The sequence below is a fragment of the Leptonychotes weddellii genome, chromosome 1 (assembly GCF_054177405.1).
Source record: "Leptonychotes weddellii isolate Sample4059 chromosome 1, ASM5417740v2, whole genome shotgun sequence".
Lineage (NCBI taxonomy): Eukaryota > Metazoa > Chordata > Mammalia > Carnivora > Phocidae > Leptonychotes > Leptonychotes weddellii.
Window position 1 is genome coordinate 108860800 of NC_138369.1, and position 27119 is coordinate 108887918.

At 41.5% G+C, this 27119-nt stretch overlaps 1 protein-coding gene across 2 annotated transcripts in view; it reads left to right on the forward strand.

Annotated features, from left to right (window-relative positions):
- FNDC3B (fibronectin type III domain containing 3B) overlaps positions 1-27119 on the forward strand; it is a 326828-nt gene that overhangs the window by 273013 nt on the left and 26696 nt on the right. For both annotated transcript variants that reach the window (XM_081829673.1, XM_081829674.1), the window contains exons 16-23: positions 1970-2041; positions 4176-4294; positions 6587-6692; positions 7603-7778; positions 10091-10204; positions 10536-10685; positions 14168-14448; positions 25994-26206. In XM_081829673.1, coding sequence (XP_081685799.1) covers positions 1970-2041; positions 4176-4294; positions 6587-6692; positions 7603-7778; positions 10091-10204; positions 10536-10685; positions 14168-14448; positions 25994-26206 — 1231 coding nt within the window. The remainder of the gene's footprint in view (positions 1-1969; positions 2042-4175; positions 4295-6586; positions 6693-7602; positions 7779-10090; positions 10205-10535; positions 10686-14167; positions 14449-25993; positions 26207-27119) is intronic.

Here is a 27119-nt window from a genome sequence, read left to right on the forward strand (position 1 = left end):
GGGTGGCTCAGTTGGTTAAGCGACTGCCTTCGGCTCAGGTCATGATCCTGGAGTCCCGGGATCGAGTCCCGCATCGGGCTCCCTGCTCTGCAGGGAGTCTGCTCCTCCCTCTGACCCTCCCCCCTCTCATGTGCTCTCTGTCTCTCTCATTCTCTCTGTCTCAAATAAATAAATAAAATCTTTAAAAAAAAAAAAAAAAGAAGAACTAGGAAAACTTTAGTTTTTGTTGTTGTATGTAACCAGAAGTCTTGAAGTTCAGTAATTTTCCATATTGAAGTTATTATGTGGTGTTTGGGAGGTATGGAGTGGAAGGATATTGTGGCTCACCTCTGCAGCATGGATTATTTCAAAGAAATGAAGGCCATTAGAGGGGCACCTGGGTAGCACAGTTGTTGGTTAAGCCTCCCACTCTTGGTTTCGGCTCAGGTCGTAATCTCAGGGTCGTGAGATTGAGCCCGGCATTGGGCCCTGTGCTCAGCACAGAGTCCGCTTGAGTTTCTCTCTCCCCCTCCCTCTACCCCTCCCCCATGTACACTTGGGCGCCCGCTCTCTCTTTCTCTCAAATAAATAAAACTTAAAAGAAAAGAATGCCATTAGAATGTTGATAAACATTTGCAATTATATGTAAAACTATTATGATGTATATAATTATCACTAATGTGTCATAATAGCTACCTGAAAGGCAAAAAATAAAAGGAGAAATTTAAAATAAGATTTTACCTGGCAGCCAGGTAATGTAAAGGGAACTTAAAATATTAAACCTTTGGGGCTGTTCCCACTGGCTCAGTGGGAAGAGCATACGACTCCTGATCTTGGGGTCATGAGTTCGAGCCCCAGGTGAGGTGGAGCGATTACTTAAATATTTAAAAAAAAAAATAAATTATTATTAAACTGTTATTGGAGGATCAACCATCAAGACATAAAACTATCAAGTTACCTAATAATTTTGAGGCAGAATTATTAGGATATCTGTTTCCTTGGTAGATGGATATGATTAAGAGAAACTAAAAATCTAGGTGTGCTTTTTGCAGATTGTAAAGCTTTTTTCTCAGAAAATCCTAGAAAATCCCGTAAATACTAAATGTTTATTTTTATTAGCTATATGCTATAATATCTAACTTCATTACTATTGTTTTAAATATCTTCTTACTGAAATGTGTATACATTAATGGAAATACCAAGTGAAAGAAGGGAAGAAAAGTTCCTAAATCTATATCCAAAATACAGAAGTGGCAGACTGACAGTAGAGGTAAATTCTGCATAGTCTTGCAAAATTACAATGCAAGGTATTTTTCTGCTCAGAAAAGAAAACTCTTGCAGGCACAGAGTTAGCAGTGGAGTAAATACCCAAAGTCCACACCCCTTCCTCAAACCACCTCTTTGGTGCACGTTCTTAGTGATCCACAACTTGACTGCATATCAGGTTCACTTGGGATATACAGTATGCTTAGTGGCAAACTACGATGGAACAGATTATTACATTCTGATGTTTTATTTATCTTGTCAGTAAATTTTGCACTTTTCTTTCCTTCCCTCTCCATCTCAAAAGAATCTGGTCACTGGTAACCTAAGTGAAGTACAGAATAAAATAATAATAAAAGAAATATGTATTTTATCTTATATAAAAATTACTAAATATTGAAGAATAGGCTTCAGAATTCTCAAAGTAGATTTATTTTAACTTAACTCTTAGAAAAATCCATTCATATTTTGAATTTTGCTCATGTTTCACTAAATAACACTTTGAAATTTCTAGCTCTAGAACTTTGAATAATCTGAGCACATTCTGGGTTTATTGATGTTTTTGTTTCTTTTGCTTTTCAAGAATAATACAGTAATGATTTTACTTTTTACTTAAATCCAGAATTAAGGCAGTTATGATGTTACATGACTTTCTGTGTTCTAATGATACTTGCCGATAAAAATCGATGCCCTTTCATAACTAATAAGGCATTTGCTTACTTTCCAGATCCTCCAAAGGACAGTGGTGGTTCAGAAATACTCAAGTACTTGCTGGAGATTACTGATGGAAATTCTGAAGGTGATGTTTTGGGAAATCATTTTACTCAAATCCAGGAGCAACCCCTATTATCTAATATGATAAACATCTGTGTAGCCATAGTGGGGCATAGTGAGCAGCCATTAATTCTCATGATAGTGCTATTACAACAGATAAACCTTAATCACACATTTATAGTTTTCTCTTTTACACGCAGCATCAGGGATCAGAGTATGCTTAAAAGGTACATTTTTATCATGTTTTTAAATTTTCCACATCATTGCTTTAAACCAGTGGTCCTAATTAATAGAATAATTACATTTTCGTCCCCTTTCTTGGCACCTTTTTTCTGGAAATTCTTACAAGCAGAAGACTGTCAGAAGCAATCAGCAGGAAGGATAAGGTGGAGACAGCAAATGAGTGCGATAATCTACAAATTCCCATGTACAGTGATAGCAAACAAAACATAGTATCGTGAGTTAGTGACGGTATCACACTTTTACGTCAAGTTTAGCAAATGTCTTTCCGTCTTTGTGACATCTGAGTCAGATTATTCATCACCTGTCACACTATGTGGATTAGAGTAGTACAATGTTAGAGACCGAATTCCTTAAATAGTGCCTTTTAAAAAATTCTTAGATCTTTTTTTCTAATAAAATTCATAAGGCTTTAGTAGAAAAAAGTATAGTCATCAGAACTTTAAAAATGACATATCTTACCACTCTGATAATCCCTTTAACCACTCATTTTTAAAAAAAAAAAGTGATTTAAGGCATATGGCAAAGAAAAAAAGAAAAGAAAGAGCGTTAACAGTGACTTCTACAGACAGGCAGCGCAGGTGTGTGCTTGTCTTTTATTCTGTACCTCAGTAGCCACCTGGAGTACTTTGGTTTTCATGTCAGTCAGCTTCTCTTTTAAACTAAAAACATGAGAATGTTTTGAGATGGGCACAGCTGTGCTGATGGACATAAAATTATATTCTGGCCTAAAAATTTGATTTAGTTTTTTACATTAGAAAACCTCCCTAGGAGAGAAGTCAGGTGTATGCGGTGGCTCCTTGTGAAAACCTAAGTATGTTTTGAATTTCTGTGGCTCTCTTGACCACTGATACCAAATCAAAAGTAGATGCCATTCTCTACTTAAAGTGAACAGTTCTGCCAGCACATAAAGTGGGTGCTTAATTGAACCTTTTCTGTCGTTCCCATTCCCATTTGCCCCTTCATGGGTTTTTAACCAGCAGTGTGAGAATAATGCTTTCTAATACCCCCACCCTTGGCCCTGGTGCTGTGACTTCATGGGAAATCCATCCTACCAAGGAGCTGGGGGAAGGTTACTTGAAGGTTACTTGAGTAAAATATCATGGGATAGGGTAAAACTATTTTCCCTAAAACAACCTCATGGAGAAAAGCCTTCTGTGAAATAGTCACCTGGCAGCAGAGCCACTGGGGAGAGTGACAGAGAGGAGGGAGAACATCCAGCCACTGGGATTTGTGAGGGCACATGCCCTCACCAGGCACCAGATCCCTCGGGCGGCCCCACTTGCTTTCTTTAACCCCCAGAAGTGGTCAGATAAGTAGGTCACACTGAGTGCTTCATCTTTAATTTGTCACCCTCGCAGCCATGTCTGTCTTTTAAATGAGGTCCATGAAGACAGCAGGTTTTGCCCCCAAAGGACACCATCTGTAACAGGAGGATTTCACTTACCGTGACCTCCCAGCAGATGAGAGCAGGAGAGACTCTTCGGCGTGTCCCAGACTGCCCAGCAGTCTTCCCCATACCCGGCTGGCCCCCGAGGCCTCCTCCCCTGCCACGACCGGTTCACAGCTTGCTTGACATTGCCCTCTGTTGCCGCTTGGTGCCCACCCCTTCCCCGTGCCCACTACAGATTTTGTGTTGTTTCCAGCATCCAAACCTCATAGTCAGCAAATGTAATAATGGTGGTATTAAGTAGTCTAGCCTGCAGTACTAAGTATTAAAAATGACTCCGTCGGATTTTAAATATTTAGCTTTGTGAAGGAAATGGAAAGAGGGCCCTTGGCTATTTAAAAAAAAAAAGACGACGACTAGGAGATGCTGGTTCTCGTGGTAACCACTTGGAGCTTTTTGTCAGCCTAGTGGTTGATACTGTGACATTTTTACAGAAGGCATGAACTCATACCTGAGTCTTGTCTTACAGCGAGTCAGTGGGAAGTGGCGTACAGTGGATCGGCTACGGAATACACTTTCACCCACTTGAAACCAGGCACTTTGTACAAACTCCGGGCATGCTGCATCAGTACTGGTGGACACAGTCAGGTTGGTTTTGTTTTGGTATAGAAGTAAATTTCCCAGGTCAAGTTCAGACAACCGATCCGTACCGTCAGAACAAAATTACCCTTTTAAAATGAACTGTGGTAATGCGACCCGCCACGGTATCACATCAGGAAATGAAAACTCGAGTTTTAAATTGTGCTTTAGAGAACAAAAAAGATAGGCCCCGATGATTCTCAGCTGAATCGTGGTATTGTCGGGTACAATTGTCCCTTAGTTATTTCTTAGAAGACTTCGGCATGATCACATGTGACAGCTGAAAATTGAATGTAGTCTGACATTCATATTAACTAACTGAGAGGAACCTCCGTTATTGCAATGATAGAAAAGCAGAGAATTTAAAGTCAAAAAGATACGACCTCGTGTACAGCTCTGCTGTTACTACATCTGGCAATTTTGTGAGAATGAGATACACCTTCCCCAAGGTACTTTACTGCCATCTGCTGGAAAATTATTACAAAAACTGTATAAATTTATGATGACAGAGCTAAATAAACACCTTTGCAGTTGTGCAGTGCTCAACTTACACAACTGTAGACAGCAGCATATTCCTTATTGTCTGCTCTTTATTTGACCTTAGACCAGCCAGGTAACATGTCAGGAGCCTTGGTTTCAACCACACCGTGTTCTCATAACGCTCAAAATAACCTCATAAGTACACAGGGAGTGCCCTAGAAATCAGTTAGTTGTGTAAATGGCTTTAACTTATATTCAGAAAGTGCGTGAAAGGCAAGGTAGTAAAAAGCCATTTTCATTGTAGGGATATTTAACACTATGGTTTGAAACCAGCCTGAGAGAGAGACAGAGATGGTGGCTTAGGGCCCTGTGCTGGGTTTATTTTTCACAAGAACACCTGCCGTTAGGGCGCCTAGCTTTGCAGTCAGCATACCTCCAGTATTGTTGTGTTTGTTTTCTTTCTCCCCCACAAGGATAGCGGCACTGTGATGTCTAGACTACCCGTTTATGGGGGAGAGAGACTGTGTGAAAAGGGGGTCCAGTTAGACCGCTCTCCAGGGCCAGAGCTCTCTGGAATGCTTCCCCGGGGTGGGATATACCCACATCAAAGCCGCTGATTGTCAGCCAGGCACCTCCTGTGTGTGAGGCGCGGTACAGAGGCCGTGCTGCTGGAATGTATGGAGTCCCATCTCCTCTGCAACACTTCTTAGGAAGAGCAATGAGTTTGGTTGAGCTGCATGCCCGACACCCCCCACCCCCCTCCGCCGTGTTTTCTCCTGTCTCAGAAAGACCATCAACTTCCACATCACCAGCCTTACACAACCAGATCCTACAGAAAGAAGGCCTACTTATTTTAGCATTAACAGAACCTGCTGGTTAATGTCAGACTCAGTTGATTAATAATGAATTTATTTGCTTTTCTACTCTGTATGTGGATGGTTAGCCATTTATGGCACCATTTAAAAATTTCATCCAGCTGTCCTCGTGATGGATCTCTCTGATTTTGGTTTAAGGGAAAGTAATTGTGTGCTTAGAATAGACAACCCATGTCTATGACTCCGACTTCAGAAATCATTTTTACCAGCGCCATATACAGTATATGGTCACACTTCACATACACACACGCACGCGTACACACGAGAGAAGGTCTTGTTGCACAAAAATTATGTGTACACAAGTAGGGCATGGCGTCAAAAATCTGAGCTCAGGCTTCAGCAAAGTCAAAGAGTAGGATAAAGCAAAATTCGAACCACAGCGCAGGAAAAGATGGGATGAAGTGTAAGAGAACACATCCAGCCTACCCATGTTGATACTCTCCACTTGGAGCTCCTCTAACCTTTGTTTCTCCACCACCTACTCATCCTGGACACTTACCTCCAAGAATTTAGTTTCCCCCACCTCCTATCTTCCCCCCCTTGCCCTCCTCTTCATTATGGTGATCCACCACCTTGTCTGAGTTTTGTGGGTTTTTTTTTTTTTTTTTTTTAAGTTTTCTATGTGCTTTACCCAAAACCCAAAATCCAGTTTTGCAAATATGTACCTCTTCTTCAGTGGAGGGAAGGGAGAGGGATGGGAATTCTTGCCCTCATTGTACTTCAATAATGTCGTGAGTTATTTCCTAATTTTTTCAAGTCTTATATATTAATTTACTTCTTCAATTGGACTAAAGATTTTTTGAGGAAAAAAATTATGTGTACACATTCAACATGTAACCCCCTTTTGGTAGCATGTTCAGTTAGAGGGTAGAATTTGCCTGGTATGTAGAGGTCTAGTGAATTCACAATAACTAAGAGATGGTTCTCACCGATGTTTCCCCTGCAGTGTTCTGAAAGTCTCCCTGCTCGCACACTAAGCATTGCACCAGGTCAGTGTCGACCACCGAGGGTCTTGGGTCGACCAAAGCACAAAGAAGTCCACTTAGAGTGGGGTGAGTAAACAAATCTTCACATTGACAATGACAACTGGGACAATTGGAGATTGAATCTAGGATTTAATGCTTTGTTACTAAGTCGGCAGTCTTCTAAAAACCATAGTGTTTTTGGTTGAAAATGTCCATTTGCTGTTGAACGTGTGCTGGCTGGGGTTCGTGTTCTCCTGTGCTCTGTCGCTCTTCCTCCCATGCCTTCTGGTGTCACACATGCTGGGTGGGCATCCTCTGTCCTTCAGGGGGCACTTTCCTAGAAGATCTTGCAGAGCAGCCAGTCTTTTTCAGGAATTTTTCCAACTTCATTCATAAAAGCAAAGTTATGCTCAATTTAGAGATGAAAGCGAGAGGTGGTTCGTAAGGTAACGTCTAATTCTTGCGTCTGGCGGGCCCTGGCGCTTTGTGGTATTGATTCAAGCTGTATGAGCATTTCCTGTTGTGTCAGCAGTTTACAGCATGTAAAAGTGCAAATATAAACCTGCAGAACTCTGACTGCTTTTTTCCACCACTTAAGTCTACAACATAATAAAATAGTGTACCAACTCTGGGTCATTTATCTTGATTTAACGGGACCTTTGGTTTTAAGTCCCAAGAGATTTTCTTCTTCTGTAGCTTCCTTTCCGTAGAGTGTAAAGACATTTGCCTAATGGTTTTATTGTTTTCAAATTATTTTATTAGTATAATTAAATGTACTTAAGTGTACTTGCTTTGGAAAGTACAGATAATATCATTCAGAAACTCCTCCGTATCTCTTCTCTTTTGTGGGGGAGAGGAGGGCTCCTCTGTAAGAGAGATACTGAGGACCGGTCACGTGACTATGTGACGTTTTGCAAACCTGGTGGGGAACCAGGTGTGATGTGGTCAACTGGAAGCACAAAAATGTTCTAAGATGAAAAGCATTCTCCATTCCCAGATGTTCCTGCCTCAGAAAGTGGCTGCGACCAGGTCTCGGAGTACAGCGTGGAGATGACAGAACCTGAGGATGTAGCTTCCGAGGTGTACCACGGGCCAGAGCTCGAGTGCACCGTTGGCAACCTACTCCCTGGAACCATGTATCGTTTCCGGGTGAGGGCTCTGAATGACGGAGGGGTGAGTACAAGCTTGTACGCCATAATCAAAATACAAGGTTCTAACTTCTGCATCCACCCTCCTGAAATTCCTCTGCAGTACCTATCCAGCCTTGACAACCATTAAAGTAGTGTATGTAAAATCTCTTTTCTGAAGTGATACATTGTTGTGATTTCCTATTGACCCAGCATTGGAAATTTTGTCTTGTCTTCGTATCATTCTATTTTTAAGATTTTATTTATTTATTTGAGAGAGCACAAGCAAGGAGAGGGGGAGGAGTAGAGGAAGAGAGAGAAGCAGACTCCCCACTGAGCAGGGAGCCCGATGTGGGGCTCAATCCCAGGACCCTGGGACCATGATCCGAGCCGAAGGCAGACGCTTAACAGACTGAGCCACCCAGGCGCCCCCTCATATCATTCTATTAAGAAAGAGTTCAAGGTTAATAAGAACATCACCCTTGAGATGTTCTTGGTTGTTTTAAAAATAATTTCGTTACTCGCTCGTTGACTGTATTAATCAGTTATGGGAAATTAGGACTACATAAGAAGTCCTTTACCATATTGTCTAAATGACCCAGCAGTATCTTACGTCAGTTTTCAGAACTAGAGTGGGGTAGAGGGCAGGGAGGCCAGCTTCTTGTTTTTGCTTTGTTTCCAGTGAAGACTGGAGAGCTCTTCTTGGCCCTGCCTTCTGCTGTTCCTCTGGGAGGTGTCGAGGTGGCCTATCAGAGAATAAAAGTCTATGTCTGTACTACACCCATATTTTAAATTGCAGAGTGATGTGGTTTGGGGGGAGATTCACAATAAGAACAAGGTAACCAGATACAGTCTGCTTTCTGGTGCAGACTGCTGCTACAGACCCCCCATGCAAACTCATGATTTGTACAGTTGAGTTCCATACAAATAAATAGATGGAATTAATTGATGGAATTTTTAAAAATAAGAAAGCACAACCAACAGCAGCACGACGTTGTTGGTGACTTTTTCTCATTCTCGGTAGTCCTGCGAGAGCGTGGCGGAGGGGAACATGTCGGTCTCTAGTCCATTTCCTGCTAGCCACGCTCAACGGTGAAAACATTTGTCCTCAACTAGGATCGCAAGCCTTTAGCAGGAGCCTGATTCCTTCTAATTCCCAATTGGGAAGGAATTTCAGACACAGCACAACTATTGAAATTAAAAAAAAGGAAAACAAAAAAAAAAAACAGCGTAAAACTAAACAAAAATGTTTTGATGACAAGATAAGAAAGCTTGTGCACCTGAACTTCTATAATTAAAAAAAAGCATGGAAGGGGATGACCACAGATACTGCAGAAACTGTTGTACTGTTGTTTTTGCTCATTTTCCCGTCTGCTGTTCAGGGCATCTACGCCATAACAAAGATAAATGTGCAGCTCTGTGCCTCTGAGTTTTACTTTCTGTCTCCTTTCAGTAATTTATCATCTAAAAAAATTGTCATCAGCCTCGGTTTATTCCTGTTCTATTGAAAGTTAACCACATATCTGACTGTAGTCAGCTTCTGAGGTCTGTCCCAAAGAGCCTCTCTCCCATCCACCCCCCACCCAGTGTATTTGCAAGTTGTCTTGGAAAATTTGAGTGGTTTTTTGGTGGTTGGTTTTTTTTTATCTTTTTTTTCCCATTTTGGAAAAGCATAGTCATATGTTTCATTAGCCTGGAAATTATTGTATTCTTTGCCCAAACTATTTGTGGTATCACAAATTCCCCTATTAAATTGGGTGATTATGGTTCTCTCGAAATAATGGTGGTTGGCTCTGAGTAGTGTGATCACCGAAGGCCGTATAAAGAAAAGAGGAGTGCAGTATAAACCTTCAAATAGTTGAAATGGTGGGGTCATGCTGAGAACATGTTAACAGGAGCATTTATTTTCAAAACGGAAAATACCAATAACTAGAAGAAATACTCAGAATTTGATAACTACCAATTTCAAGTAGATTTTTGTGTGTTGAAAATTAAACTGCGGTGTACATCTGACTTCATTTTCTTTGATGTCCTGTGGGAAATGTTAGAATGCTCTGTTGTGTCAAAAATCAGCGTGCTTTTATTTCTGATATCACAATAAAGGAAAAATGTTTGGTAGACCAACTTTGTGATCCTTTGGAATAAAATGACATACTTTATTATTAATAGACATTTACCACTCAGGCAATGTATGTAGGAAAAAAACCTTATACACATTCAATTGGGAGTGAAAACCACTAGGTAATATTTTTTAATCAGTTGGACTGATGCTGGTGTTAACCTAGCCCTTATATATGCACACATACACATGTGTGTGCACAACATGCATACAGGCCTGTGTGTGTTCTTCTCTTTCAGTATGGCCCCTATTCTGATGTCTCAGAAATTACCACTGCTGCTGGGCCTCCTGGACAGTGCAAAGCACCTTGTATTTCTTTTACACCTGATGGATGTGTCCTAGTGAGTTGGGAGGTAAGTCAGATGAGTGTTCTGCATCGACTTCTGTTTCTTCTACTTTGTCTGCCCCCAAATGCAAGTTGTGAGGAACCTACAAAGCTAAAATTCACATGTAAGTTATTTTTACACATTAATCTCCCTTGGCACTTGCTTATATCATTCAGAGTTATGGACATTTTCTGACTTGTCACAATTGAGAGGAAATTGAGTATCTCTTTCACGTCTTTCTTTCATATTTGAAATATGCAGGGGCATGTTGCTCTTTTTCCCCAGTTCAGTTAGTTGAACACAACATCATAGGATTTTCTTCTCAGTGAAATTAACCACGCGAATTTCTGCTTTCCAGAGTCCTGAGAGCTCTGGTGCCGACATCTCAGGGTACAGGTTGGAATGGGGAGAAGATGAAGAATCCTTAGAACTCATTTATCATGGGCCAGACACCGGCTTTGAGATCAGGGATCTTTTGCCCGCTGCACAATATTGCTGTAGACTACAGGTACGTGGACGCTACTCAGATGTTACTCATAGACACTGGTGTTCCGTGAGACACTGGGGAACTTACTCAAAGGCCTGTGATGGAGGCTGTCAAGAGGGATGATATGGAAAAGGTCCTTTTAAATACAAATAAATGTAATTGTTTTGGTATCTTATAATTACTTTCTGCTTCTCTAGGAGGTCCTGCAACATAAGAAGAAAAACCAATTCCGCATAACTCTATTTCTCACCACCCTGCTGTCTTGCTTGTGAATTCACTGAATAAATGACTAAGTCCAAGGCAAAGGGGTCACAGCTCCTTGGGGAAGGTTCCTTCTGTCTGAATTCTCCCGACATGCACATTTCAGCGGGAGAGATGCTTAAAACTGGCAAAAGACAGAAGATGTATATGCTGGTGGTTAAATGGAGCCAAATACAAACATTAGAGTGATTTGCACTAGTCTGCATTAGATTACAGGATCTACCTCCCACTTCCCAGTGACCATTAACAAGGCTGGTTAGCTGTAAGCTTTGACTCGGGAGTCCAAATAGAATAACATCAAGAACAGTTGGCTCCTAGCCTAACCCCTCAAAGTGACAGCGGTCATGAGTTTACTTTTACTTTATGGACTCAGATAAGTTATTTTTACCCCCTCTGTAAAGCCTTATTGTCCTAAGAAAACAGGGTTCTTTGTCCATTTCTTTCCATTTGCTTAGTAACATTTTTTGAGCACGACTTTGTGCCAGAATCAAAGGATGATCAGGATGATCAAGGGGTGAGATACAAAGATTAATCCGATGTGGTTCTTGACCTTGGAGAAGTCTGTCTTCACACATGTTTAGACTTAAATAGATTAAGAAGCAGAGATGCCAGATTTAGGTTTCCACCTGATTTAAGTGATGAATCAAATTGCTTATTACAAGTCCATCAACGTATCAGTGTGTCTGACCTCTTTGGAGAAAATATTCCCTTTGTAAATTAATTTTCCAGATCAACTGAGACTTCTCTGTTGAATTCTGAAGCCTGCTTCATCATAAACATTCTGATTAAACTCTTTTGTTATATACCATCCTTCCTTCTTGAATGGAGCACCTGGGACATAACTAACTCTTTGTCAGTGAGTCAGGGTCACAGCTCATTGTCTGATCTTTATAATAGCAGTGCTGAGTCACTGGGAAAAGGTTACAAAATATGTGCTGCACTCCTGTTTTGGGAACAAGGCAGGATATAAATAAAGAACTGTCTGCCACCACAGGAAAGAACTTCACTGTGCTTTTCGAGTTTTAAAATTTTACCAAAAAGAGTTGAAGTATTGTCATGAAATAGGACTAGATATGATAAATATTATGGTAGAGTTTCAAAAGTGCTTTGTTAGCAAATGAATGCTCTGAACTTCTTTGAAATTAACAGTAATACATAAGTGTTATAGGGACACCTGGGTGGCTCAGTCAGTTGAGCCTTTGCCTTTGGCTCAGGTCATGATCCCCCGGGGTCCTGGGATCGAGTCCTGCATCCAGGCTCCCTGCTCAGTGGGGAGTCTGCTTCTCCCTCTGCCCCTCCCCCCACTTATGTTCGCTCACTCTCACTCTCACTCTCTCAAATAAATAAAATCTTTAAAAAATAAACATTAAAATAAGTTACAACTTTTGAACCTTTAAGAGCTCAGACTACTTTCATTTAGTTTTGTAATGTGTCCTCATAAACTCTCCTATGAAGTAAATGAGAACTAGATTTTAGAGTACATTCACGTTTGTAAGGAGTCTGCTAAATGTTTTTCTCTTTATAAGGAAAAAAATACATGTTTAATGACATTCATTGAGCTCATCTTCTGTACCAGGTACTGTTCTAGTTGCTGGGGATACAGCAGTGAGCGAAACAGACAGCTTCGCCCTTACGGAACTTATATTCTCATCAGGGAGTAATTAAATGAAATATATACCCTATGGTGGTGATAAATGCTATGATGAAAAATAAAACAAAGAAGGGAAATAGGAAATGAGGAGGATCACAGTGGGTGGGGGTGGGGTAGGGTGACTGCAAATTTAAATACGGTGTTCGGAGAGGGCTCACCGAAAGGCAGCCCTTGAGAGAAGGCCTGCAGATGTCTAGGGAAAAAGCTTCCTGGACAGAAAGGGCAGCAAATTGCGAAGGCCCTGAGCCAGAAGCAGACTTGGTGTCCCTGTGAAAACAGCGAGGAAGCCAGTGTGGCTGGAGCAGAGCAAGTGAGGGGGAGACTGGTAGGTGATGAAGTCAGAGTGGCAGTGGGTTTTGGGAGGGTGGTAGTGGTGAGCAGATCAGATAGGGTCTTGCAGGCTTTGTGAGGACTTTGAAGTTTATTCTGAATATGGTGGGAGGCCGTGGAAGGGATACGAGCAGTATCCCAGTGCTTGCTGTGAATGGAGAATATCAGGCAAGGGCTGACACCCACATACCAGGTAGGAGGCCATTACAGGAGCCATATGAGAGTTGAATATGTTGGACCGGGCTTTGGTGCAGGATATGCTGGTGGCCTGGATTGGGGTATGAGAGGAAGAAAGCTGTCCAGTGATGTCTCAGGGATATGACTTGAACAGCCTGAGGGATGAGAGGGACTACAGCAGGTGCAGTGGGGTTTTTTTTGGTGAAGAGGGATGGGGTGGAGATGAGGGAGCTGTGCGGACACTTGAGTTTGAGATGCCTATTTGACGTTCAAGTGGAGATGTCCAGAAGGCAGTTGGATGTACTGGGCTGGCATTCAAGACAGTGGTCTGAGCTACACAAGTAAATTTGGGAGTAGGCTATAAATAGCATTAAGATATAATATGGCATTTATCCCTGAGATATGATATAAATGGCATTTACCTCCAAGATAAGATGAGATCTCGAGGAGTTAGAACAGAGATTTAAAAAAAAAGAAGAAGAAGAAGAAGAGGTGTCCAAGACCTGAGCCCTGGTGGCCTCCAGTGTTGAGAGATCCAGGTGATAAGTAGCCTCCGGCAGAGGTGATTGAGAAGCGGCGGAAGGTAAGTGGAAACGAGAGTATGGCCCTGGAGACAGAGTGAATAAGTATTTGATAGAGGAGTGACTAATGAAGGTCTCAGCTGTTGCTCTCAGGTAAAATCAGAAAGGGCTGAGAATTGACTTCAGATAGGAGTATATCGTTCACATGGAAACCTCTGGAAGAATACTTGCCATTTACTGCCTACCCCCGACAGTTTTTGGGAGGATGTCACAAGACAGCATATAACCTGAAGTGGGCTGTGCAAGTACAAAGTGTTATTTTAAAATTATTTTTCATAAAAGGTGACAATGGTGATATGATCTTCTGCTTTATTAACAGAGAAGTTGTCATTAGCATTTTTGGGGAAAGTGGTTGTTAAAGTGAACGTTTTCTGAGATTTATTTCTACCCGTGTTTCTAGAAGGAAATTGTGTAGTGTTACGTTTAGGTGACAGCACCTAACATGATGGCATTAGAATTTACACTGGGGTAATGTGGACTTTGTCTTGTTCTTGTCTTTTTAGGCTGTCAATCAAGCTGGAGCAGGACCGTATAGTGAGCTTGTACTCTGCCAGACACCAGCATCTGCCCCTGACCCTGTCTCCACTCTCTGTGTCCTGGAAGAGGAGGCCCTCAGTGCCTACCCTGATTCACCTTTTGTGTGCCTTGTACTGAACTGGGAAGAGCCGTGCAATAATGGATCTGAAATCCTTGCTTACAATATTGATCTTGGAGACGCTAGCATCACCGTGGGCAATACCAGCACCCATGTCCTAAAAGACCTCCTTCCAGAAACCACCTACCGGTGAGTGCAGGCGAGCCAACACATTAGTACTTGGGGCCAAAGACCCTTCAGGTTCTAAGGCCAAATGAGTGAATCCTAATCATTCGTAATTAATATACTTAAGAGTACTGAATGCAAATACATCTTGAAAACTTGTGTTGCTTTGTACCTCGTGTGAGTCAGTTACAAATTTATACAATTCCTAACCCTTAAGGGGGAATTTCACCTGCTGCTTTAAATCAGTTCTTCCCTCTTGGTCTCTTTTCCCTCAGCCACTTTTCTTTGTACTTCTACTGTGACTCATGTCACTCTGTGGACACCCTCTGTCCTCAGCATGTACTTGCCCACCTCTGAAGCCGGGCTCCACCATTTCTTTTGATGCCCCCAAAGCAGACAGTGTTACAAAGCGTCCATGATGGAGCTTTCACCCAGGGTTTTTGCTAGGGGGCCAGAGAAGAAAGGTACATTACACATTACTGAGCAGAGCTCAGTTAGCATCTGCATTTTTTCTCCTACACCCCCAAGAGAGAGAGCCACCTCCCCTTCCTCTGCCCACACATCTTTTTCTCCAACATGGCCTCTTAACATTTCAAATTACTTAGCTCTGTCTCCAGGTTGCCTTAACTGCTTGAAAACGGAAGGTGTACGATTAGATTAGCATTAGAGAAGAGTCCGGGAACTGGCTGTGGTTACTGCGGCGTGCCTTCTTAGAGCATCCCCCTTGGTCAGGTTCCAGACGGTGCTGATTTATGATGGCATGAAAGCAGTGCACATTCAGTATGTACAGTGCCCATTCGGATTTTGAATTTCCATCTGTTCCTGGGCCAGCAGTTGTGTGGTCTGATCCCGTCTCTTGTGACACCGGGCTGGACCCATGCAGCCTTTTTGGTTTTGACTTTCATACAGGTACTCAGTACATTACAGGAGATTATCAATACCTGATTTTACAATAGGCTTTGCATTAGAGGATTTTGCCCAACTGTAGGCTAACTTAAGTATTCTGAGTATGTTTAAATTGGCTAGGCTAAGCTTCGATGTTCGGTAGGTTAGGTGTATTAAATGAATTTTTGACTTACATAATTAGGGGTTCCTGGGTGGCTCAGTCAGTTAAGTGCCTGCCTTCGGCTCAGGTCATGATCCCAGAGTCCTGGGATCGAGCCCCACGTCGGGCTCCCTGCTCCACGGGTAGCCTGCTTCTCCCTCTGCCCCTCCCCTTGCTTGTGCATTCTCTCTCTCTCTCAAAATCTTAAAATAAAAAAAAAGAAATTGACTTATATAACTAGATTTATTTTACTTTTCAGAAGCAGTGACGGGGTTTTTGTTTTGTTTTTCTCTTTCATTATTTAAAAAAAATCTCTTTTGGGTATAGTACTACATACACCATGGGGCTATAAAACAATAATAGACCCTACCCTTGCCCTCAGAGCGCTCACAGAGTTGAGGGACACTTAAATAGCAATAGTAGGACAGTAGGTTATTGTGACATCACAGGCTGAAAATAAAACTATGTACAGAATCCTGTTGGTATTTCAGAGAGGAAGACCCAGGTTCAGAGTGTGATCAGGATGCTTTGAAGTGGGACTTGAGAAAGAAGCTAAATAAAGTGGGCTATGACTTAGACTTACATGAAGAGGCAGACCAAGGGCATTCTTTCATTTTTAGCCTTTTAGCCATTCTCAAAAAAAAACCAGTCTTCACTCTTGTTTGCTAACCACATGCCAAGTGTCTGTTGTGTCTAGAGCACTCTAACCAGGTGCTGAGGAAATCCAGGGATGACTAAATCCACACCTTGACCTCAGGGAATTTCCCTAGTGATGACGCTCTAAGGAAACCTCACCATGAGATGTACCTCTGGGGAAAAATGACCAAGGGAATGTCATTCCACAGCTGTCCAGAATATCGCCTGACCTAATCCCTCTGGCCAAAAAACCTCAGAAGAAGCCACACTGGTTCAGGGACTCACAGAAGGGTTTTGTGTCCATTCTGATCCACACCTCAGAAGAAGCCACACTGGTTCAGGGACTCACAGAAGGGTTTTGTGTCCATTCTGATCCACACCCATGTCTATCCCAGAGTGAACTCAGACCCTCTCTCTGGTCAGCTCTCTATGAATGTTTGGATCAGAAATCATAAAAGGTCTTTTTTTAGAAAAGGTCTTGTAGGGCAAGATGTTAGCCCAAGAATTTTGCTTCTTCCAGACATTGTGCCTACCTTAAAGGTGATGTAAGTGACTATAAAACTTCAAGGTTCATGGAAGGATCTGATCATGGGGGAATGCTGACTCTTTTCCAACATACAGTCTGATGACTTCGAGAAAGAAATATAGAGCTCAAAGAATTGAATGGAAGAACAGATACAGGAATCTTTGCTTAATGATGAAATGGCATTTACAGTGGAAATTACCAAAAACATATTCCACAGAAATGATTGATTTAAAGACATGTTTAAAAGTCCCTCTTAGGGGAACCTGCGTGGCTCAGTCGGTTAAGCATCTGCTTTCGGTTCAGGTCATAATCCGGGGTCCTGGGATTGAGCCCCACGTCGGGCTCCCTGGTCAGTGGGAGCTTGCTTCTCTCTCTCCCTGCTGCTCCCCGTGCTTGTGCTCGCTTGCTCTCTCTCTGTCAAATAAATAAATAAAATCTAAAATAAATAAATAAATAAAATGAAAGTCCCCCTCAGGGTACCTGGGTGGCTGAGTTGGTTAAGCGTCTTCCTTCGACTCAGGTCATGATCTCAGGGTCCTGGATCAAACCCCACATCGGGCTCCTGGCTCAGCGGGGAGCCTGCTTCTCCCTCTGCCTCTGCTCCTCCCCCTACTTGTGCTCGCGCGCTCTCTCTCTCCCCGCCTCTCTCCCCATGTCAAATAAATAAAAATCTAAAAAAAAATCTAAAAGTCCCTCTCAAGGTAATTCTGTTTTAGAGAGGATGAAATGTTTTAATTATGGAGGGACTATAGAAGCATGAGTTTAGATTTGGGTACTAAAACTTCAAGACTGTTTTAAAAGTATTTAATGGATGTAGCATAAACAATTCAGTATTGATATGCAGGGCTAGTATATTGAGCTGCATGTGGGAAGTCCCTCTTTAACCTGAACAGGGTAGTTTTAGAAGATCCCATTTCAGAAATTTCAAAATTTCAGATTTTGATGCATGGCTTTTGCATCTAGTTGTACTGTGTGTTCTTGCCATCCCCCAGCCCACCCACCCTCCAAAAGAGCTAGCTGTCATTGCTGGCCAAGCGATAAGTAAATTGGATATTTCCTATTTAAGATATTAAGGTCATTATTTATATTTAAGGTCTTTTTTTATACAGCTTTAGACTAGTTTCCTGAGTACGTAAGTGGGTACTCTATTGTAGAAGTCTGACCAGCCCACAGTCTTGTTCTTTATATGTTTCAGAAACACAATTGCCATAATTATAATGAAATACAAAATGAGTATTTCAAGTAACTAAGGGTGTAATTTCGGTCCAATCAACGTTTACCTCACCTTTTTCTTTTCCATAAATTGGTTAAAAGATAAGTGAACAGATCAGGATGTTCTAGACAAAAGTGTGGAATGAAACATTTTAAGCAGGCTATGGGGTTTGGAAAAAGCACTTGTTTCTTCTGTTTGTTTGTTTGTTTTTAAACTTCAGCAGTTACACTTTGTTCTCACGCTGAGTTTGTCTTTCTCTGTTTTGCCGGAACAGAAATGTGCACCTCTATAAGCAAATCTACTGACACAGATAGGGTTTTTAGTGGATGTGTTGCTTTTCTATTGGTGCTTACAAAAACACCCCCCCGCCCCCCAGCTTACGGACACCTGGTAGGGAATTGGGTTGGAATTATAATGCTGTTTTTAAGGGCATTACTTTTAAGCTTAGAACTGAGTTTGGAATTGAGTTTGTGTTTTGGCTTGAGGAGAAGAAAATGTTATTGAAAACAGAGACAGCTTTCTTTTGACACATGGTGCCACAGGGCTCTGCGAGTGGAGAGAGAGATCACCTGGGTCATCCCCTCCCAATGCCCTGGCTTGAGTATCTCCAGTGACAGGGCAGTGGTTCCAGATTCAACTCACCAGGCAGTCCATTCTATTTGTGAATAACTAGTTTTATAGTGTTACCATTATATTTTTTCAAAACTCCTGTACATCCAACATCTGCTCAGTTGATTCTGGGCCTTCGTCTAGAGCAGTGGTTATCACAGTGTGGAGCCTGGACCAGCAGCACCAGCAACACCTAGAAACGGGCTGAAATGCACATTATCAGGCCCTGCTCTAGACTTACTAAATCAGAAACTCTAGGACTAGGGCCTGGCACTCTGCTTTAATTAGCCCTGCAGGAGATTTGTTGGATGTGTTAAAGTTTAAGAACTTCTGTCCTAGAGCAGTGATTCATGGGTGTTGATGTATTATGAGAATCATCCGGACAGCTTTTGCAACCTACACAAGTCTGAGCCCCATTCCTTGTAGACTGTGGTTTAGTGGGACCCAGGGGGTCTAGACATCACTGCCATATAGTGTCAGCTGTCCTCCACTTAACCATCCTCACTTCCTTCAACTCTGTCTTCACTAGCATGGGTTTTCAGTTAGCTCCTCCATCCTCTTCACTGGGTTGAGTTCTGTTTCTTGACGGACTCTTTAATGCGTACTGCCCAGACCTCCAGGAATGGTCTGGTTGGCTGGCTGAGAGCAGAGCCAGACTGGCACCTTCCATGTTCTCCGTATTGAGCAGTTAGGAAGGTTGCCTAAGATTACTTTTTTTGGCAACCTCATTATGTGTCTGACTCATACCGAGCTACCAAACAACTAAAAGCGATTTGTTCATTACACTCCTTTATGCAATTTGTTCATTACACTCCTTTATGCCCCTTTGGCTAGGTAAAACAGAGATGAAAATAACATCTTTTGAGTCCTTAGGATATGTCCAGCACTACATTAGCCTGTCAAAAAGTGAATCAAAAATCATTGTAACAAGATGAGGTGGGCTGTATTAGGAGACAAATTCTAAGTCAAACAGCTTGACTTCAGTCCTGGGTCCCTCACTTACTGTCCCTGTGACCTCTGGCAAGTTATTTAAGCTCTCTCTGTGCCTCAGTTTTTGATCTGTAAAATGGAGATAATACCTTTAGACCTCGTAGGGTTTGTTTTAGATGGGATTCCAGGCGCCTCATATAGGATCTGACACACAGTGAGTCAGCACTCAGTAAATGATCTGTTGCTAATGTTTGGTAGGGAAGAAATGAGCTGCAAAGTGGGTTGTGACCAGATTATAGGTCTGTGCGAATCTGGCATCATTTCTTAAAGAGTGGAGAGGGAGAGGGAGAGAGAAACCCCACACAGGGCTCAATCTCACAACCCTGAGATGATGACTTGAGCTGAAACCAGGAGTCAAACACTTAACTGACTGAGCCATCCAGGTGCCCCTGGAAGGCTATGATCTTCTGAAGCAGGAATGTATTGAGCATCTACAACTAGTAGTAGTAGTAGTAGATATTTTATTAGTGGATTTTTCAATCAAAAGCTATAAAGAATAATGCTTAATTGAATTTCTTTGTTCAGAATTATCAGTGTACTGATGGGTATTGCAGACTGCTGGGCACTTGAGGTTTTTTCACATCAGCATGGCCAAGATAGAATTTCTCAAGAATTAGAGATCACTTCCCTTAATTGGAAGGCAAAATTCCATTTCCCTTTTACTTAATATGCACAGCTTAAGATTTCAGAAACTGATACAATGCATTTAAAGGAAAAAAAAAAAAAAACGAAACCTGGAGATCCTATCTAAGTTTCAAGATTACCATGTTACTTCAGCTAAAGAGAAAACTTCTCAAGTTTGGGTTTGGGGTAGACTTTAATTAATCTAATAAAACTTGAAGGTCGGTTTTTTCTGAGGTGAATTCTTGGAGTTGTTCCTCAGGTCAATGTTTGTTTTGCTCATTAGTCCTGAATGAGCTCCCACTGGAATTAGGAAATTATTTTCACACTGCATTTTTCACTCCCAAATAAACAGCAACTATCATAGTCCTTGTTCAGCTTTCTTAGCCTTGTAGACTCAGAGCATGTAATAATTTTACCAAAATGCAAGAAGACATGGCCTTATTTCTTTTCTTTTCTTTTTTTTTTTTAAGATTTTATTTTTAAGTGATCTCTACACCCAGTGTGGGGCTCAAACTTACAACCCTGAGGTCAAGAGTTGCATGCTCTACAGACTGAGAGAGCCAGCCAGGTGCCCCATGGCCTCATCTAATTTTATCAGTTCCTCAGTTGTATTTCAGTTTTGAGTTTTACTTTTCATTAGAACTAAGTAATGTTCAGTGCATCAGCTACACAGAAAAAGGTTTTTCATGCATTTTTACTGAAACAAAATGTGTTGTGTAAAAATGTAGATAAATTGAGGTATTTTAAAATTTAGGTAGTTGACTTTGAAGCCAAAAGTATTTAAATAATGTAAAAACAAAATTTTTTTTAACTGTTCTAGATGCCCGCTTTATTGGCAAAAGGCAGTTGTTGAACTGAAAGTTTGGTCTGAATTAAAATGACCTCTTGATTGGATTAGAAACTGTGTTAGGTTCAAGTTCTGTTCGGAGAGTGTGGTGTGTCAGAATGGACGAAAGACTTTGAGCCTAAAAAAGACAGAGTTCACACCAGATCTGACCTCTGTCTATTGTGTAGATCCGTGCACATGGCTGAACCCAGCCAGGCCTTAGTTTCTTCATTTGTAAAACAGAGTAATTCCTACCTCGTGGTTACAGCGTAGAAATTAGGGCTACTGTTGTACATATCGCATCTAGGCTTCAACACCAAGAGTAACTGTGTCATTGAAGCTGAGTTACTTAACCTCTCTGAGTTGAACTGCAGTTTTCTCCTCTCTGAAAGAGGAAATACTAGATCCAAAGCACGGTCCTGTGAGCAGAGCCCGTTCTCCACGTTGCTCGTTACAGGGCTTATTAACGCCTCCCTCTGTCTCCCAGCTCTGTGCCTCCTCCTCCCCTCCTGAGGATGCTTTACAGAGATGTGAATCCCTTTAGGTGTTGCTGGTTCCTTGGCCATAATTTGGAGGAAGGAAAATTTGTGTTAACAAATGACTCAAGTTATAAAGCGAGGTGGTGGTAATCAACCAAAATGAGGCTGCACGTGTGCGTGCCCAGCGCTGTGCCCACCTCGTGGATGATCAGCCCATGGTCTTTACTTGGGAAAGGAATGACAGTCTCAAAAGAAGTCCTAAGAATGGTAACTCCAGAAATTAGCACAAAAAGTTCACCAAAGTGCTTTTGCCCATCGTGAATCCTTTTCTGGTTGTGTGGTGAAATAGAAAATATCTAAAAATAGAAAATGCTTCCTATATGCCTTATCTTAGTGAAGTAATAAAATTTGTTTGTAAATGCAGCGAAGATATTAGTATACCCATTTTGTAAATAAGGAAGCCATTAGGTGTTAGGTAATTTCTCCAGGGCCACACCAAAGTGATGAGCAGGATTCCCAAAGAGGCTTCACTGCTAAAGAGAGTTAAAATGCTACCACAGTATTCTGGTGGTGGTGGTGGTGTGTGTGTGTATTTAAGGCCAAGATTATGTGCCTACCAAACACGTATCAGTAAAAGGTCAGAGAACCATAGCGCTTCAATGTAAGGAGCATAATACCTATCAAAATATTATAGAGGCTTTGGGGAAATAAGTGAATTCACAAAGAAATCAAATATTAAATCTATTTTAATTATTTTTGTATCTTGATACTTGTATTTTATAAACTCATTTTTAATTCTCCTAAATGAGTCAGATCTCTCATTTTTTTTCTTGAGCAGAATAACAATCATAAGCAACCCACTACCTTACTTTCTCTTGTTTATTAGAGTAGCTCAGGGCTGTTCAGGCTGCACAGAGCAAAGCAGTAGAGTTCCTCGGAATACGAGCTGAGCTGGGCTCTGGAGGACTATGAGCAAGCAAACAGAAGAAAGCATCTTGGACTCTGGGCTTTAGGAATACCTGTCCCTACAATAAAGGGAGAGAATGGCAGTCTGGACAGTAGAAAGACATTAATATAAACCTTGTAGGTGAGGCGATTTGTCACACCATTGAAGAAAGGCTAACAATGTCTGGCTTACTTCTCTTTTCCTAAGAAGAAAAAAAGACTAATTCCAATCACCATGATGACCACCTTTTTAAAAAGATTTTTCCTCTCCAGTTGCGGAAAAATTTCTTCCCGTCCAATCACAGAAAAAAACTCTTGCATTAACACCATAAAGCTGTGAGATTCATGTTGAGAGGTGAGGCAGTTTATTTTAGGCTTTCAGGGTTATATCTACGAGAGACCTGATAGAGCCCCATGTTTAATAGAATCTGGGAAAAGTAAGCCTCTTTTTAATGGAATTTTTGCTATACTTTGTCAGAGATAAGTACTTATTTGCTACATTCCCAACTATAAGACAGATATTTATCCAGTTTTGGGTGATTATGAATAGAGCTGCTGTAATCATTTGTGTGCAGGTTTTGTGTGAACATAAATTGTAATTTCTCTAAAGACCAAGAAGTAGAATTGCTGGGTCATATGTGTGTGTATTAAGCTTTATAAGAAAAATAATAGGGATATAATGGTATCTTGTTGTAGTTCTAAGTCTCATTGTCCGAATAATCCGTGATGTTAACTATCCATGTGCTTATTTGCCATATATGTATCCCCTTTGGTGGAATGTCTGTTTCAGCCTTTGGCCCATTTTTTAATTGGGTTGGCTGTTTTCTTACTGTTGACTTTTAGAGGTTTTTATACATTCTGAATACAGTCCTTTTGTCAGATATATAATTTGCACATATTTCCTCCCAGTCTGTAGCTTGCCTTCATTCTCCCAACGGTGCAAATGGTTTTCATTTTGATGAAATCCCAACTTTTCTTTCTTCTTTCTTTCTTTCTTTCATTCATTCATTCATTTTTTGATCATGCTTTTCACATCATAGGTAAAAACTCTTCACCTAACTCTAGGTAACAAATACTGTTTTCCTTCTGTTTTCTTCTTAGAAGTTTTCTATTTTACAGTTTATGTTTAGATCCATGATCCACTCTGAGTCAAGTTTAGAATAAGATACAAGGTTTAGATTGAGTTTTGTTTTCCTCTTGATATCCAGTTGTTCCAGCACCATTTGTTAAAAAAGACTATGCTTTCTCCATTGAATTACTTTTGCACATTTGCCAAAAATCAATCATTCATATGTCTGTGGATCTATTTCTGGAGTCTGTATTCTCTTATATTGATCTGTGTGTCTGTCTCTTACCACTACCACACTGTCTTGATTACTGTAGCTTTATAGTAAGTCCTAAATCAGGAAGTGTGATTCTTTGAACTTTATTCTTACTTTTCAATTTTGTGTTTGGCAATTTTAGTTCTTTGGCCTTTCCTCATAACTTTAGAATCAACGTCTCTGGATCAACTAAGAAGAATCCTGCTGGAATTTTATTAGCATTGCATTGGTCTCTATAGATCAGTTTGGGGAGAATTGACATTTTTTTTTTCTTTGCAATCTTTCAATTCATGAACACAGAATGTCTCTCTCTATTTAGGTCTTCTTTAAGATTTTCCTCAGTGTCTTGTAGTTTGGGTTTCTTTCTTTCTTATCTCTGTGCCATTTTTCCCGCCACTGGCTGGGACTCATTGTACATAATGTTGAGTTGGAGTGTTGAGAGTAGACATCCTTGCGTTGTTCCTGATCTTAGAAATTATTTAGTCTTTCACCATTGACTGTAATGTTACCTATAGGTATTTCTGTAGATGCCCTTTTCAGGTTGAGAAAGTTTCCTTCTACCCTTAGTTTTCTGAGAATTTTTATATTATGAATAGAAGTTGGATTTCATCAGGTACTTTTTCTGTGCCACTTGAAAGGATTGTGTGTTTTTTCTTTATTAGGCTGTTAATTTGAAGGAATTGTGTAAGAGCTGGAGAGTGAGAGAATGCAGAAAAGAAAAAGAAGAATGGGGGATTTTTCCCCATGCGCTCTGAGCATCCAGAGAGCCCTTTCCCTGAGCCAGGCTTCCTTCCGCTAGAGCCCTCAGTCCATGCAGATGTCTGCTCCTGGATTTCAGGCTGCATTGAGTCCAGTCTGGGGGATCACAGAGGGGAAACAGTGGTGAATTCCCTGCTGGTTGGGTGGTAGTTTACATTCTTTCCCAGATCCCAGCTACTGTTGACCTTTTGGAGTTTTTAAACGGCTGCTGCCCTTCTTTTGTCCCGGTTTAATGGCTGCATTCAGTGGGGGAGACTCAGTGGGCTGTGCTTGCTTCCTCTCACCTGTAATTAACCCAGCTTTGCTTCCTTCTCCACAGTCTGCAGGCACATTATTAGACTGACTTGCCGAATTATGTAATCTGTACATTTGAAGAATTAATGCTAATCTGAGGTCACAAGATGAATTTAGGTATTGTAGTACCTAAATAGTATGTTCTAGTTAAGTGTAAGCAATAATCCCTATAAATGAGAAGTACGTAAAACTTAATTATAAGAATATTTTTAAATTGATCTGTTTCCTAAGAATTCACCTCTGACTGTATTTTTTATTGTCATGTGTTTTGGGGCCTGGGTGGAGGTTTCCGCTGGAGGCCTGGGGGTGGGCACGGAGAGGGGGCCGAGAGGCAGATCCGGGAGTGAGTGGAGCTATGGCGATGTCAGGTTACTGAGAAAACTGTCCATACCGGACAGAAGAAGAGAGGAAAAACAGAGGGTGGAGGGGTGCCGGCGCTGTGACGTTGAGACCTTTGGTCTGAGAGGCAGAGGAGAAAAGCCTGAACAGGTGTGTACAGGCTGCCAAACGCCAGGAGGAAACAAGTTTCAAGAGCACGTAGTCACCGCGGGAAGCGGTGTTGAGAATGAGGATGGGGCAGTGCCATCATTGTGTTGTGTGAAGACCTTGGAGGGCTGTTTCACTCATCCAGTAAGGAAATGGAGGAACAAGAAAAATAGGAATAAGAGTAGGATATTATTTTATGTGTAAGTTTTAACTGTTTGACTGTAAACTCATAGACCATGGGGGCAGTGTTAATAGCATCTTTATTATCCATAGCGCTGCGTATTGCAAACATGCGGTTAAGACTTTTGCTCATTTGAATGGCACCCCATTACCAGCAGTGTCTGCGCACTGAGGTCTGGTTATAGACTAGCAGACATTGTGGGGTGAGGCTGGAGAAATGTCCGGTTGCAGAGTTGTTGTTGAGAGCAAAGGGACTCCTTTGCTCTCCTATTTGATTTGTTCTTTGTAGCCCACTCACTCCCGAAACTGACTTTGAGGAAGCTAACAGGTGACTGCAACAAAATGATAGCACATCGTTAGGATGTCTTCCCTCAGACAGTAGCCTTTTTTTTTTTAAAGAACTATGAGATGCCTTGCTAAAGTACTTTACTTTTGCTGTTTTTTGGAAGGGAGAATATGATCTGTTTTCCAAGCTGCCCTGTTCTCTGTTTGTCCTGAATTACTTCAGCTTGTTTTTCTTTATTCCATAATAGTGTTTTAGGGGCACCTAAGAAATACTCCACACAATGTTTGTTTCAAACGAGGAACTGCTGCTTCTTAAACCTGCAATGTTTGTATTTTTTCCCTTTTCCCAGGATCAGAATTCAGGCTGTAAATGAAATTGGAGCTGGGCCGTTTAGTCAGTTCATTAGGGCAAAAACTCGGCCGTTACCACCCTTGCCTCCGAGGCTTGAATGTGCTGCCGCAGGGCCCCAGAGCCTGAAGCTGAAATGGGGAGACAGTAACACCAAGACACACGCAGCCGATGACATGGTGTACACACTGCAGTTGGAGGACAGAAACAGGAGGTGAGGTGGTGGGGAGGGCACGCGGGGCGGTTCTGTGCCTTCGGTGTGCGGAATGAATCCTAACTTGTTCGTCGGTCCTCTGATAAAACACTCGTCCTCCTGGTTGAACGATTTCCTATGCATTGGGGTCCTGCATTTTGTAGCCTCCATCCTCCATTTAGAATTTTCTAAACTAACATTCTGAAGACCCTGGTTTGCCTACATGTGATAATCTATGTGTTTGTTTTTTCTTTCATAAAGCCAGATAATGGAGAGAAATTCTCTAAAAGGAAAGCTGCCAGATTCAAGTCCATGCTGTGTTAGAGCGTTCTATTAGTCACAAGTGCAAAGGGAAATAAGACTCAGGAAGAGATGTTAGCTTTTTAAATATTCAGTAACCATCAGGACAAACATGTTTACCAATCTGAAATAGCTGTGGTGGTGTACAGATGGGGATTATACTCTGTAACTTTGGGCAATGCAAGATCAAATTAACCAGAGCAAACAGGAGATTCTTTATAAGACTCCACACCCAGGAAATACTCTTGGCCACAGAAATCAAATCCAGCCTTTCACGTAGTATTTATTTAGCTTAACTTCATTTCCTCTGAAAATGGCCGATCAGAAGATGGGCCTCTGCACTGTATTTAGGAATAATTCAGATGCAGAGTAAAAGGTACTGATGACAAAATGTTCTGTGACCAAAAGTCCAAATCCAGAGAATCAGGTGAAGGAGGGGGGGGGTGACCACAAATCCAAGACACTCTGATGGGATGGGTACGTGCTGCTACTTCCCCAAGGCATATCTACAGAATACAAAACCATTTCTGTCCTTCCCACGTTATGCATTATAGTCCCCTGCTCCTTTCACAGGTTACTGGTTTAGTTAGCACAGAAACCCCTGTCCCATCCTCACCCCCCACTCTGTACTCGA